Source organism: Elephantulus edwardii, unplaced genomic scaffold, assembly GCF_000299155.1.
Source record: "Elephantulus edwardii isolate Elephantulus edwardi_28Jun2011 unplaced genomic scaffold, EleEdw1.0 scaffold00110, whole genome shotgun sequence".
NCBI classification, from domain to species: domain Eukaryota; kingdom Metazoa; phylum Chordata; class Mammalia; order Macroscelidea; family Macroscelididae; genus Elephantulus; species Elephantulus edwardii.
The window spans coordinates 4,496,575-4,512,256 of NW_006399860.1; the positions used below are offsets into that span (position 1 = coordinate 4,496,575).

The following is a 15,682-nucleotide window of genomic DNA, read 5'->3' on the forward strand; positions in this document are numbered from 1 at the left end:
TAGAGAGGATTAAACCAGGCTGCTCGTTGGAGGCAAGGATTCTGGGGCTTCGCCTGGCATACTTTGGACATGTTGTAAGGAGAGACAGGTCTTTGGAGAGGGCCATCATGCTGGGTAGAGTGGAGGGACAGCGCAGGAGTGGAAGACCCTCTATGAGGTGGATTGATTCAGTGACTGGGGTAATCGGGATGGGTGTGTCAGAGGCAATGAGATTGGTACAGGATAGAGCAGGGTTTAGGGCTGTTGTACATAGGGTCACTATGAGTCGCAATCGACTCGACGGCACATAACAACAACAACAACATATATAGGGTTGCTATGAGTTACAAGTAATTCGATGGCACATAACAACAACATCATCATTTTTAGTCATTGTTCAACCAAGCAATTGAGAAGACCATGACTTGGATCAAATGTGCCTTAGTCTTTAAGCTGATATCATTTTTCCTTAGTACTCTTTAGAAGTCCCTGATAGTAGCATTTCCCCATGTGACTCATTTTTTTTAAAAAAATTTTTTGACTGCTGATACAAGAGGTGCTGATTTTGTATTCAAGGAAAATGATTAAAAAAAAAAGTAATACTGATAATTTCAATCTGTTCTCAACCCATCATGGCATTGCTTATTGGTCCAGTTATGAGGGGTTCTGTTTTCTTGATGTTTCACTGTAATCCATATTGAAACTGTAGTCCTTGATATTCTACAGCAAGCAGTTAAAGTCCTTCTTATTTTCAGCATTCAAGACTGTATTATCTCCCTAATGCAGGTTTTTGGGTATATCAATTTTCAAGTGTTCCATTCAATTTATATGGTTTCCAATTTTGTTAGACTTCCACTTTAAAATCATAATAAAGGTTTGCAACTGTTTCTTCTCATTTTGAGTCCTGTCACCATAGTAAGTGAAGGTCCTAAAAGCTTTCTAGCAGCACCATTATTATGGTTGACTCAATTTGAGAAGACAGTACTTTCTTATTCTGATTTTGAGAGTCTTTGAATCTGAGGGGCTTATCTTTTTGTATTTTATCAGACAATGGTCTGACATTTATTCAATTTTCACTACATCCCTTTTCTTTCTTTTTCCAGAAGTCGCAAACGACTCGATGGCACATAACAACAACAACAACAACAGATCACTAGAACTTTCTTCCCAGTCTGTCTTAGTCTGGAAGCTCAGTTGAAATCTGTTCTGACATGATGCCATTCGAAATAGCTGTGCATAATTTCCAGCATCACAGCAACACATAAGCTACCACAATATAACAAACAGACAAGAAATTAGTGTATATTAGAAATAGTATACCTAAACAAATGCCCCAGACCAGTATGTTTCCCAAGGCATGCATAAACATAGAAACCTCAGAATAAAAGTTCATTGCTACTTGACCTTTGTAGAAGAAAGTACTGAATCATAAAATAAAGGGCAACTTACTTGTTATGTCTGTTTCAATAATACATATATTTTTTGGTCCATCACGACGCACCTGTCCTTCCATGTAAGCATTTACTGATACAGTATAGTTTGTATAAGATGTCAAGTTTTGCAAAGTGTAATTGTGATGATCTTTTTCCAGTTTCTCACAATTTTTTCCACCTAAGGAGAAATTTTAAATAAATCAGCAAAACTCAGGCTTTTCACACATCTAATTTTTTTCTTGGCATAACATCATTCCCATCAGACATCATATTAACAAGGGATTGAGAAATAAATGCATTCTTGACATTGAGGTCAACAAGTGTTGAACAGATGCCAGTATAAATAAGCACAAATGTTCCAATATTATTTTATATATTTAATTTTATATATAAAATATTTATTACATTTCAGATATTTTTTAGGACAGTCCTATCACTTTCTGAGAAAAACATGTCTTTTCTAACATTTAGACTACAGATTCTTATTGTTTCTATTAGCTACTCCTATGGACATTAGAGAGCACTTGTGACTGAGGGATAAGAAGTTCTGCTGCCAGCTCAAAGATACATAATTTGAATCTGCCAGCTGCTACACAGAGAAAGGTGAGCAATTTCTTGCCTCTGAAAACCCACTAGAGAGTCAGCTATGGGTTGGTTTGAGCCAACAGTACTTAACAGCAATATACATTTTAGATGAAGAAATCTTAGAAATCACTTGATTAGATCTGCTCCATTATGCTCATTTAAGCACTGCAATTATTGATTAAAGGCTTCATAAGATCTTCAGAGATGTAATGGCTTAAATATTACACAATTGACTGAAAAGTTGGCAGTGTGATATTATAAGTCATTTCACAAGAGAAAGATTTGGGTAATGTATGTTTGTCATAGCTCCTTTCACTTAAAGATTCATACCTTTACAAAAGTCAATGTATTATAAAGAATCAGTTTAAATTAGCAGGTGAAAGACAAATTATGTTTCACTTTTACTTTATTTCTGGGGTTAACCCTTGCCCTGTTAACACAGAAAAGGAGTTTTCTGAGATGTTTAAATCAATTCTACCTTAGCCTATAGGAATAGAATTGTTGGAGAGAGATGGAGAGTTCATTTCTGTGTTTAAAGAGGAGCAGGAATGGGGGGAACCCAAAAATGAAAGAGTAAAAAATAATTTGTCTTCTAAACACTGGGCAAATTGGCAGCACCATTATGGATGGAGAAAAGATTGATATTGTTAAAAATTTCATCTTGCTTAGTTCCACAATCAATATTCTTGGCACCAGTAATGAGGATATCAAAAGCCGAATTGCATTAGGAAAATCTACTGTCATGGAACCTCTCCAGAATGCTGATGAGCAATGATTCAGGTCTACAGACTAAGGTGCAGCTGATCTAGGCCATCAGTCCACCTCCTAGAGGGTCCTCCCCTCATGTGCTGTCCCTCCACCAGAGACAGTGCGATTGGCACAGGACAGAGCAGAGTTTAGGGCTGTTGTGCATAGGGCCGCTATGAGTTGCAAGCGACTCAACAGCACATAACAACAACAACAACAACAATCTAGGCCATAATCTTCAGTTACTTGCTAAGTATCAGAGAGCTGGGCAATGACTAAGGATTATAGAAAAATCAATGCCTTTATGTTGTAGTGCTGGAGAAGAACATTGAACATACATTGGCCTGCCAAAAGGACAAATAGGTATGTCCTGAACAGGGTGAAAGCAAGTTGCTCATCAGAGGCAAGGATTTTAAAACTCTGTCTCACGTATTTTGGGCACGTTGCCAGGAGTGACCAGTCCTTGGATAAGGACATCATGCTTGGAAGGGTAGAGGGATAGCACAAGAGAGATGAATAGAATGGTAATGAGGATAATGGGGGGGGGGGTAGGTGTGTCAGGGACAGTGATTCTGGCTCAGGATAGAACAGGGTTCAAAGCTATTGTGCATAAGGTCACTGTGAATCACAGTTGATTCAATAGTACAGAACAACAACAGGTTCAAAAACTTTGAAAAATAGAAGACTGGCAAAATAGGGAAAGACCTTCAATAAGACTAATTGACACAGCTACTGAAATAGGTTTGAAATTGAGATTGTGATGATGGCACAGGACAGGGCAAAGTTTTGGTATTTCCACCGGGAGTCAGCTTGAAGGCACCTAACAACAAGTGCAATAATGTAGAAAGACACATATTTGATTCCTGGTCAGTACACCTCAAGCATAGACACCACTTATTTAGTAGTGAAGGCTTGCTTGTTGCTCTGATGCTGATAAAATATTAGGGGAGTTACCATACTCTGGAGACTAAGGTGCATCTGATACAGACTATGGTCTTTTCAATCACTTGTTTTGCATCAGAGAGTTGGACAATGACTAGGGAGAATACAAGGAGAACTGATGCCTTTGAGCTGTGGTGCTTGAGAAGAGTATTGAATGTACCATGGACAAACAGATTCATCCTGGAAAGGGTTAAACCAGGCTGCTCCTTGGAGGCAAGGATTCTGGGGCTTCATCTGACATACTCTGGACATGTTGTAAGGAGAGATAGGTTCTTGGAGAGGGACATCATGCTTGGAAGGTTGGAGGGATGGCGCAAGAGGGGAAGACCCTCTATGAGGTGGATTGATTCAGTGACTGGGGTAATTGGGATGGGTGTGTCGGAGGTAGTGCAATTGGCACAGGATAGAGCAGGGTTTAGGGCTGTTGTACTTGGGGTCTCTATGAGTCTCAAGCGTCTCGACGGCACATAACAATAACAAACCAAACTAAAACGTATTTGGAAGAAAGGCTGGGCAATGTATTTTTGTAAGTCAATCAATGAAAACATTATGGATCATAACAGTTCAATAATGGAAATACTGCAGAGAAAAGCAGAATTTTGCTCTATACAACCTAGGTAGATGGCAGCTAATGATAACAAAAAAAAAATAGTTACTGAGATGGTTATTTTGGGAGAAGTCTAACCCAGGTATTGAACCTATGCTGAGATGAACAACTGATGTTTCCTGATTTTAAATGCTATAAGCTTTCAAACAGGGTTGTCCTGGAGAAAGTGTAACCAAGTTACTCCTTATAGACAAGGATAGTGAAACTCCATCTCACATACTTTGGGTATGTTTTACAGAGCAGTTAGTCCTTGGGAAAGGACATGTTGTGTGGAAAGATAGAGGGTCAAAATGAACAAGAAAGTACATCAACAAGATCAATTGATATACCGACCGTAACAGTGGGCTCAAGTAAGTATGGCACAGCATAGCACAGAGTTCAGAGTCATTGCTCACAGGGTTGTTGTGAACTGTAACTGACTTAACATAACAATACTGATTTTTTTCCAGGAAATATTTGCTTTCTTAAACAGCCTATTGCCTAGAAGTTTTGAGGGATGAACTAGCTGTACCATTGTATTTTTCTCTCATGGTATTTAACTTTAGAATTTGATTTTTAAATTCTACTTGCCATCCACCAGGCCTAAATAGCTACATAGGTCCATGTTCTTGTAATCATTCTGTCTTTAGTGTAACTATCTTTAGTGAGTCTTAACTGGAACTAGCTTTGAAATATGTTTTCTCTTGGTTTGGGAATCCGAATGACTAGTTCAAAGTGGTAGAGAACACTTGTGTAATACTTGGGAAACAGCATGAAGGTGATCTTTCGGAGATTTTGTTTCTCTAAAGTTTGAATTTTTTAAATTATTTTTTAATTATTGTGCGTGTTCTGAACATGTGCTATTTCAGGGCAACTGAAACTATAAAAATTTCTGTGGAGTAGAAGCAATTCTAAAATCAAAGCATTGAGAATACTCACCATACCCATCCAATACAGGCCATTTTATAAGGCTCACTGAATCAATCTACATTTCTGCATTCTCAGATGGTTTTTCTCCTTATTATATGTAATTAAATTCATTATATATTACCTGATTTTTCCTCATAACAGAAATCAAATCCAGTAAAATAGTTTTTGGGTGGTCTCCAAGTAACTACATTGTTTTTCGTTGATGTGCTTGAACAATTAAGATTCTGAGGCATATCTGGAACTGTTTAAAAAAAAATAGAATATAACATGTGAAAAATGAGATAAAGATTAAAACATCCTTGTATGTCTTATTCATAACCACACTTTGATTAAATATGAATTATTAGGTTGAAAGGGTAACATTGGAGTTTTTCAAATGTGCTTAGAAGCCAGCACAAAACTCAAAAACCTCAAACTCATTGCAATAGGAGATCCCATCTTTCTCCTGAGTAGCCACTCACTGGTGGGTTTAAAGTTGCAGAGAGGATCAGACTTTGGGTTAGCAGTGTTATTTCTATATATTATGCAACCAGAGAAGCCATTTAGCAGAGTAAATAGCTCTCCATAGTGACATTGTGAACCTAATAGACAGCTGATAACTTCCTCTTTCTCTTTATATATCATTACCTAGATATCCTGGGTTTCAGGCTTTACTGTGTTTCACTGGCAATCTGTTCCGTGTAGTCCTGATAAGTTTTAACAGTCAGTCACTGGAATGACACGTGTCATTCCTACCATCATAACCCAAGATGAAAACAGTAATAAATGTTCAAACCAAATTTATGAGAAATCATTTACACATATTAAAATATATTCATTTTGCAGTATAGTTTATTGTGTTTTGACAAATATATGCATTCATGGTAACTACCTCCACAGTTAAAGAAAAGAACTTTTAAATTTTAAAAAAAACAAAAGATTTTTTTCCCCTTCTTGCCACTTCTTAGCTAATCCTTCAACCCAACACCACATCACTTTTTTGTTTTTCAGATGAAAATTTATCTTCATTCCTAAAATGTCTTTACATGTAAATGAAACCAAACAGTTATTACTTCTTACATCTAGCATGTTATGACACATTTAATCTAGTCATTATGATGGAAATTTACATTTTTCAAGATTTTTACTACTCTGAGTGAATCTGCCATAAGAGTGTATACAAATCATTGTAAGGATGTTCATTTCTATTAGGTAACCACTTGAAGTGAAATTGGTAAGTCTTTACATCACAGTCTTAAAAATCACCAGACTTCGTAATTTTAATCATTTTAGTAACTATATAATGTCATCATCTCATTATAGTTTTAATTTGCATTTTTCAACTTACTGTTAATCTTGATCACCCTTTCAAGTGCTTATTGGCCACTTTTATATGTTTTTTTTAGAAAAATAAATATATACTGACTATTTTCTTCATTGTAAAGTGCATTATTCTTTGATTTATTATGTTGTTGCAAGGGATTTCCATTTACACCAGAAAAACAATCCCTTTGCTGGAAAACTAAACAGCTACAATTAATTTTCCAAGAAAGGAATTATTTATTTTATTTTATTTTATTAATTAATTTGAATTTTTATTTCCTTCACTGATTCTTCAAAGAGCAGATATATTTTAATTTGATGAAGAACTATTTATCAAATATTTCCTTTTAACAGCAATTGTTTGGTATATTCTAAGAAATTTTTACCTAGTTAAAAAAAATGGTAAAAAAGTTTTCTCCTACATCTTCATTTAGACATTTTATAGTTTTAGTAATTGCTTTTAAAATTGCAATTCATTTCAGGTTAATTTTTGCATTTAATGTGAAATGAATATTGATGTATGCTTCTTTAGGAATACTCATTACAATTTGTTTAAAAGATTATACTTTTCTTCATTAAGTTACCTTTAACATTCAAAACATTACATTTTCTACTTATCCTGATGATATTTTTATAGTTTTAGTTGTACTTCTTGTGGGGATTTTTTTATTGTTCTAGATGTTTCTAGGGACATATGTGTTTAGGCAGGCCTTTATCTATTAACATTATACAAACAGTATGTTTTGTCAAAAATTTTATTTCATTACAATTAATGTTTTAGCAATCTCTGCTCCATTTATCCAAATTACATTACTTCTCAATAGTTTTTACTTTCTTGATATTATTATTGTTATTATTTTTCTAAGTATAGGAGACTTGGAAAATGACTGCCAATGGGAAAAGGGAAAATTATTGCCAATAGGTATGAAGTAGTTTTTTTGGGATGATTGTATAAATTAACAACAATAATAATAATTGCAATAGTGAAAGATAATACAACAATATTAATTTATAATGAAGCCCCCAGGGAGTAGTATTTAAAGAGCTCAGTTACCAACCAAAAAATCAGTGGCTCCAATCTACAAACTACTCTTCCTGAGAAAGATAAGGCACTCTACTTACATAAAGACTTAACAACATTGGAAACCTAAGGAATGGTCAACTGTGAATTTATTTCAGATCAATTGTAATGAGTTTGAGTTTGGTTTTATTGTTTTTTTAAAAAAAAATGTGAAGTATGGGAAGGGCTCAGTGCAGTACTATTTTCTGTAAATGAGGGCACTATATAAGAACTATAAGTTTGATGTATAGAGAGTGGTCCTTGTTTAACAGCTTGCAAGACAAGAGACATTTAAGGCCTAAATTCATAGGAATGAACACCAGAAAAAGTCTAGTCCCAACTACTACATCAGCCTGGGGACATCTTGAAGAAAGAATCCAGTCATATAATGGCTAGATTTTGACATACTGAATGTGGACTGATAAAAGACTATTGCTCTTTAAGCTGCAATGTTTATGGCAATTTATTTTACATCACTTGAAACATAATGTCCTAATTGGTTTAATTTTGTTGGGATCTTTGTAGGATTTTTTTTCAGTTAAAAGTTTCATGTAAAACATCATCATTGGAACATTTTTATCTAATATATTTTTACTTTTGTTTGTGTTCTATCACATCTGCATTCCTTGTTTTGGGTTTGCTAACTAGATCTATGCTAAAATCTAAATCTTACAACTCCTAATATTCATATTTTCTTAACTTTAATTTGCTGTGTTTAGTGAGAAACTGTGGTAATTCAATAATTAAGTCCTCATCTGTTAACCTGCCTATCTCTCCACAAGACAAAACACAAGTCTTCAATAAAGATTAATTAGAGTCTCAGAAAACCCATAAGGCCATTTTGCTCTGACCTTTCCAGTCACTGTTAAATTGGAATTGTCTCAATGGCAATGTTTTTGGTTTGGTGTTTAGGATGATCCCTTCTGTCTGATCAAGGTCATGAACACCTGCTTGAGATATAGGCAGCATACTCATTCATTGAATTTCTTCAGTGGTATATTTTATCTTTTTAAAATAAAACAATCTTATCTTTTATCTTTAAAAAAACAATTTTAAACAGTTTCTCTTTACAATACTTTTTAAATGCTTTATAAAACAGTTGTTCTCTCTGATAATTTATATTCTTGTGTCTTGGGTACTAATCACTAGTTTATGGGGCCCTGTTGGAATAATTTATAGGCAATTGCACAGTTAACCCAAAATTAATACCTCTTTGGAAGTTTGAATCTACCATAACTCCAAGGGATAAAGATAGGCAAATACTTATCCTGTCATTTACAGCCTGGGAAATTCAATGGCATGTCAGCTGTAAGTTGGTTCCAACTTAGGGCATGAGACTTGAGCAAGTCACTGATTTGAGCATGAAAATTATTTTTTGTTGAGTTTTCAATGTACACTCTTGAACTGAAAGTCTTCTTTTACAGTTAATAATGAGATATTGTTTTGAAAATTACAAAGTTGGATAATTCTACTAATGAGGAAATCCTAGAATAGTGTTTTTTATGTTAATTATGTTAAAAGAGTTCTAGTGGCTTTGTTATAAGGAGTTGGCCTATCAACCCAAACAAATTCACCAGAAATATGGATACTCTCCTACCATGTCATTTACAGCTTCTAAAAACCCACTGGAGGGCCAGCTATAAGTTGTTTCCAAATTGCCAGTACACAATACATTTGTGTTAAGAACAATACTGTGTGTGTCTCAGATAATATTTTTATTCTGGTCTGTATACCTAAAATTGCAATTAAAAATGGTTTCTTCTGTTGCTGCTGCTTGAGTCATGAGAAAATACAAGCTAGTCACTTCTTACTTCTTACAAGCAACTATTCTTACCTCAGTTTTATTTCCAACACAACCTCACCACAACTAATTTTCAAACAAATTGAAAGAAATTTGAACCTGGTGTAATTTATTCCTAAATTCAACATAAAAATGAGTAACAATTTGTTTTGTGAAATCTGTGCTCTAGGTCTTTATCATCATTTTCTGTGATTATTAATTAATTATAAGAATATTAAAAAGGAAACACTTTTACATACAGATGTAAGCAATATACTTACTCCCAAAATCTGTCTTGATGTTTTTACTTTTATTAACAAACTTATATTTATTATAAAATACTTCTGAATCACAAATATAATTGGTGTTGGGCTCAAGGTCTTTACATTGATACTTGTTTGTGTCCTGGTCCGCCAGGGGAGTACAGTTAGTATAGTTCTTACTAGATGATTGAATACCTGAAAGAATAAGTAAAACAGTTGAAAATCTTACCATAAAATATCCCAAAAAGCTAGTAAGTAAAGTATGATTTTGCCAGATAAGAATTTTTTAAATATAGTTAGCAAATAAATATATTTTATCTGAACTTGTCTCTAATATGACTGAAAAAATTATGCATTACTTCCATCAATCTCTGCTTAAAGCTGAGATTTCCCCGAAGCTGGTATTAATGAATACATTTTCTAGATAGAACATTGTTATTCTTAACAGTCAATGTCATGTTTTCCTTGTGTTTTCCTCATACTACTTAGCTCATCTCCCTCATATGATAATTGCAACCAATGCTACAACAATTTTGTGTATGTAATTTGTCAGAATTGGTCTGGCATGTTGTTTTATGACAGTAGGTGAGAGATTCCATCTCCTTAATTTCGAACATATTGAAGGAGTCCTAAAAAGTACAATTCCAATTAGTGCCTCTCCCAATCTTTTTGTATATTCTTTTCTACTTTGTATCATTCACGTGTGCTTTCACATGTATAAGAATTTATTCCTGGAAGATTTACAAATTAAATTTTTGAACATTGCAACCTTTGGTTGAACATTGCAATCTTTTGTTTGCCTCTCATTCTAATGGAGTAGATAAATCACCATTCTTTTAGAAAAATCCTTCTTCAAAAGTTCTTCAATAATGTTTTTATATAACACTTGTCATGAAATTTCTTATGAGTTAATTAACTTCCGCATTTTACAATTTTCACATTTTAAATTTCAGCAATTGTATTTGTCTATTTTACAAATCAGGTACTAGGAAAGCATAGGCTGGTGGCATCTAATAAATAATACAATTTTTATACCCCAGGCCTACCACAAAAGGAGCTCGATGAAAATTAAAAAAAAAAATTTAAAAAAACGAAAAGTCAGGGAGAGATGGAGTAATAAAGAAAAGAAAAGAGAAATATACAATATTTGGAACTACTTCCCACTCCCTAAATAATCTGATCAATGCTGTATTCTTACCACATTTGACGACATAGGTAATATTACTTTGTTCACAGTTCAAAGGCAAAGTATGCTTCCATTCCAAACAAATACTGGTATTTGAATGTTCAAACTTTGTACAATCTTGTAAAGTAAAATTGGTAGGCTCTGTCAAAAAGATATAGAAACATGGTGTGATTAATATCTCATAATTATGCTATATTTTAAATTGTTGTGGTCATATACTGTTGAGTGGGAATTGGCACATAGATGACCTGCCAGCGGATTTTCAGAAGCAATTAATCACACAGGAAGAGATTGCCCATCTTTCCCCTGTAGAGTACCTGTTGGATTTGAACGTGTACTTTCAGGATAGTAGCACAGCTTCTTCCTACCACCAGGCCAATAACCGAAATGATAACTTAGCAGCCTTTTTGATTGTTTTGGAAAACGTTTAATTTATAGCAGCATTTGGTGTCAATTAATTAGGATTTTTTTAACATCATGTATTTTTATAGTGGGTTCATGTAGAATTTGTTTCCTTTTAAAAATGAACCTCAAACAAATATATAGACAAAATTCCCATTTTAGCCCATTTAAAAATATTTAATTTTTTCTTTCTTCTCTATATCTTGAACTTTTTTATTTTACTCTGACTTTTTAATAGAATTATTTTACAAAAAAACTAGAAGTTTCCCTCTTGAGACACTTTAATTTTAAAAACGGTCATTTATTTGTTAAACTAATCATTTATCTCTGTAATATTTAGAGGAAGTTTTTAAATTAAATAAGCCTCCCTCCATAAAAACCCTCCTGGATTCCAATCTGTTCGGATGTTAATAAATTAGTCATGATATTAATGGCTTATAATCAAAATTACTTCCTTAACCCTTGATCTTGACTTTGCCTTGTGAATGGGCAGGAATATGTGAAATGAGCATATAAGCCTATTCTCAAGAGGATTGGCTAGTCTCATCAATCTATAAAGGGATTGGTGAGCTACACAAATCCGCAAAGGTATTAACTAGTCTTGCCATTAAGTTAAGTAGATCCAGCAACAGAAAGTAGAACTCCATCACCAGAAAAGAGCAAGAAAGAAAATACAACTTATTTTTCAGGACCAGAGCAAGAGCCATAGCAGCTGAAACAGAGGACCAAAGACCCAAAATGATACAGAGCTGACCATGGGACTGCTATCTACCACAGAAGTAAAGCTAAGAGCCCTTTGCTCAAGTTTATTGGACAACTGAAGGACTGAGGTATTGGGGGCTATAGAAAGACACAGTTGGCATGACTGAGAAATTTGTAATGCTGTCCTAAAACTGTGATGTTCAAGGCTGAAGTGCATGTGAGAATATTTTGGAAGTTGCCCTGGCTAATAACTATATTCTACTACTCACCTGGATTATAACCTCTTGGCTTCCTCAATATTATTCATTCCACGTGGTCTTTGAGTTATCACATTGGATTTTAAACACAGTAAAATAATAACATTAATGTTGAAATAAGTAGAAAGAGGTACGGGAGTGTGGAGGACATGTCTGACCTCATGAGATCTGGTGTTAGATTGTTGATGCTCTTGATGGGGACAGTTCCTCTTTGTTAAGTTGAAAAAAGTCAGATATGACTGTCCTCATGCAACCTTTGCTCTTTTTTTTATTAGTCAAGAATTTTGCAGAGTTACATTGTATGAAACACTGAAACTTGCACAGTCTTTAAATCCCTTTTCAAAAATCCATATTCTAGGTTTCTTTTATAGTATCAACATGACAGTATTTTGTCCTATCCCTTTCCCAGTAGTGACTGAGTAGAAAAAGAATCATCACTGCTTTTACTTATACCCTTTGCCTTTAACTCACAAGTGACTCCTGGCAGACCGTCCATTGACTTCCAAGGCTAAAAATTTCGTGGGAGGTGGTTGCCCTTCTTTCTCTCAGGGAGCCACAGACACATTTAAACCACCAGAGAGGCATGGCTTTTGGGTTAGTTGCAAAACTTGCCACCAACTTTGCTACATTGTTTTTGAAAAAAACCCAACCAGTATTTTTTTGGATAGCATTTTGGTATTTTTCACAAAAACCATCTCCCTAGCTTTGTTCATGTCTTCAAATATAGTTCAATCTTATCTCTAAGAGGATAAATAAATTTAAAGAGCCCTGGTGGCATAGTATGTTACCTGTTGTGATGTTAACCAAAGGTTTGTAGTTTGAAGCCATCAGTGGTTATAAGAGGAAAAATATGGACAGTTCTCTCCCATTAAGATTTACAGCTTTAGAAACTAATGGAGGATTGCCTTGAGGCTGAATCAATTGGATGGGAATGGGTCTTCTGGAATCTTAAGGATTTGAATGAAATACTAGAGGGGAAGAAAAATCTAAATTGATAATTACATTATATGATAACACAAATTATATATGCTTCATGAATAAGAAACTCTAAAAGATGAGGAGAGCTAAGGAATAAAACCCAGAAACTTTGTATTAAATGTTAACTTTATTTAGTTAGAAGAACAGAATATACACTGACTCCATTTCCCTTTTCCCCCTTCCTGTAATCACAATACCACATCACATGTCAGGTTTCACTATTGCTGTAAGTATACAAATACAAAGAAATTTATATTTACCTGGTGGGACAGATAGCTTTAAACTTTTGGCTGGATCAACACATGAATTATTAGTTATAGTAACCAAGGGGGATGAACATTCTTCTAAGTTTTCACAACTGTGACATATCCCTGGAGAACTTAAAATTGCACTGTAGGAGTTGCTTGCAGTGTCATAGTAGTAGTACTCCACAGAAACATGCTCATATTCTTTGTCTGAAAGAAAGAAATAGATTTCATTTCAGAATACAGAAATTCATATTAAATCAGTAAATCTTAAAATGCCTTTCCAATTGTATGTGATCACTACTAAAATTTCCACAGGAATATGAGAAACAAAAGGAATACTTCAAGATCCTGTATTCATTTGGGGTTTTGGAGAAGCTTTTTGCTTTGTTTTGTGTTAATGACTCCCTTAGAAATGTCCCTAGCTTCACCCATTTGGATGAATATTGACTTAATAGCTTCATAACTGGACTATAAATTCCAGGAGACAAAAGTTCTATCTACTTTGGTCACTAACACCTTGCCTAGCACCTTCCATTAGTAGAAGCTCAGCAATTATTTGTTGAATATTCAGCAAATAAATTATAAATCTAACAATTTCTTCTTGCTCTACAATGACCCTTAATTTAGAAAGTGTGTGGTTAATTAGCTGATTTTTCAAATATGTGCAATAGCCATCATTCAGAGACATAGAACCTCCTGTTTCTTTGCTTATTAGAACTATTATTGATAATATGCCTTCTTAGAGAACTTCTTAGGTCTTATCTTACAGTTTTGCTTTTATTTAAACAATTTCCATTGACTGACAAAAATATCTTTGCAACAAATAGTAAGTTATATCTTTTTTTAGCCAATTAAAAATTATCAAGACTTTAATATTATTGAAGACACTGAAGCACTTCAAATACTCAGCATAATCAAACTGGTCACAACTTTTAAGTAATATTTGGTCTAACAAGCAAGAAAGATAGAAACTTGAATTGCAAAGGCATTCTATTTAAATTGAAGGAATAGAGGAGAAATTTCAGAAGAGGTGAGTCATTTTCACTTTTAAAATATGGATAAATTCATTACTGTCATTTCCTACTCACTATAGGAAAGAGTAGAACTTTCCCATAGGGCTTTCAAGATTGTGGCATTTATAGAGGTGGCTCTGACTGCTTAGTAATAAGGAGTTCACCTGCCAACCCTAAGGCACATGGTTCAAATTCACCAGTTGCTCCACAAGAAAAAGATGAGCAACTTCCTCTTGTATGATTAAATGTCTCTGAAAACCCACTAGAGGGTCAGCTATGAATCACTTCCAACTTGATGATAATTAACACCACCACTCTTTATAGAAACAGACTACAAATCTTCTCCCCATGGAAAGCCGGATGAACCATAAAATTTCAGTAAGCAGTCAAGTGCTCACCCATTGTGCAACCAGTGTTTTGTTCTTTTTACAGCACCCCAGAATTCTAAAACAGGATGTATCAAACAAGACAAGGGCTAACTCCTGAGTGGAATTTCAAAGTTAGAGGAGAGCAGTAGGTCTAAAGACAGAGAGGTAGGAAGGTACCATATGTGTTCGGCAAACTATAAGTAGTTCTGTATTGCTAAAGTGAATAATATATATCAAGGCAACGAAGTGTGAGGTACAAAGGAACTAGATCACAAAAGATCACAGTAATCAAACAGGCATATAAACACTGGTAATGTCACTAAATGTTTGAAGAACTACTCAAGATAGTATATCTAGTAGAAATAAGAAGAGCATTTTCAACGGGGCAGGATTAGAAGTAAAGAACAATTTAAATCAAAACTTCTGTAACCTCAGTGAATGATGATGGTGTTTAGAATTGCAGGTGCATTAATACTTAAAATTGACATAATTTGGTCTTTGAAAAAAAGCATTGATATAGAGTACAGTGATCATGGTGATATAGAGAGGTGGAATGTATATTAAATGAATGAATGAACAAATAAATTACATATAAATAGTGACTGAAAAAAATAAGGCAAAGGAAATTGGAGCAGTTAGTAAGTTTTGGCTTGGATATATTTGTGGATGGTGATTTCATTCAACAAGAAAATGGTCAAGAGAAAATAGTTAAATAAAAATAAACTATGGAGTGTTTTTCTCTTTTTTCAACAATTTCGAGTCTGACGTGCCTTCAAGAAAATATAAAATTCCAACAGAAAACTACACACTGACTTGAAGGATTTGATAGTTGTCAGCTTGTGATCATTAACTAAAGCAATGGATTTAATTGAGAAAAATGAAGAAAGGCAGAGACTGGGAAAGTAAGATTTGCTAGGAAAA

General features: G+C 34.2%; 1 protein-coding gene across 1 annotated transcript in view; it reads right to left on the reverse strand.

Moving 5' to 3' along the window:
- PTPRC (protein tyrosine phosphatase, receptor type, C) overlaps window positions 1-15,682 on the reverse strand; it is a 164,314-nt gene that overhangs the window by 63,168 nt on the left and 85,464 nt on the right. The window contains exons 8-11 of the mRNA XM_006892116.1: window positions 13,393-13,587; window positions 9,626-9,802; window positions 5,324-5,443; window positions 1,429-1,590 (exon numbers count right to left, since the gene is read on the reverse strand). Coding sequence (XP_006892178.1) covers window positions 1,429-1,590; window positions 5,324-5,443; window positions 9,626-9,802; window positions 13,393-13,587 — 654 coding nt within the window. The remainder of the gene's footprint in view (window positions 1-1,428; window positions 1,591-5,323; window positions 5,444-9,625; window positions 9,803-13,392; window positions 13,588-15,682) is intronic.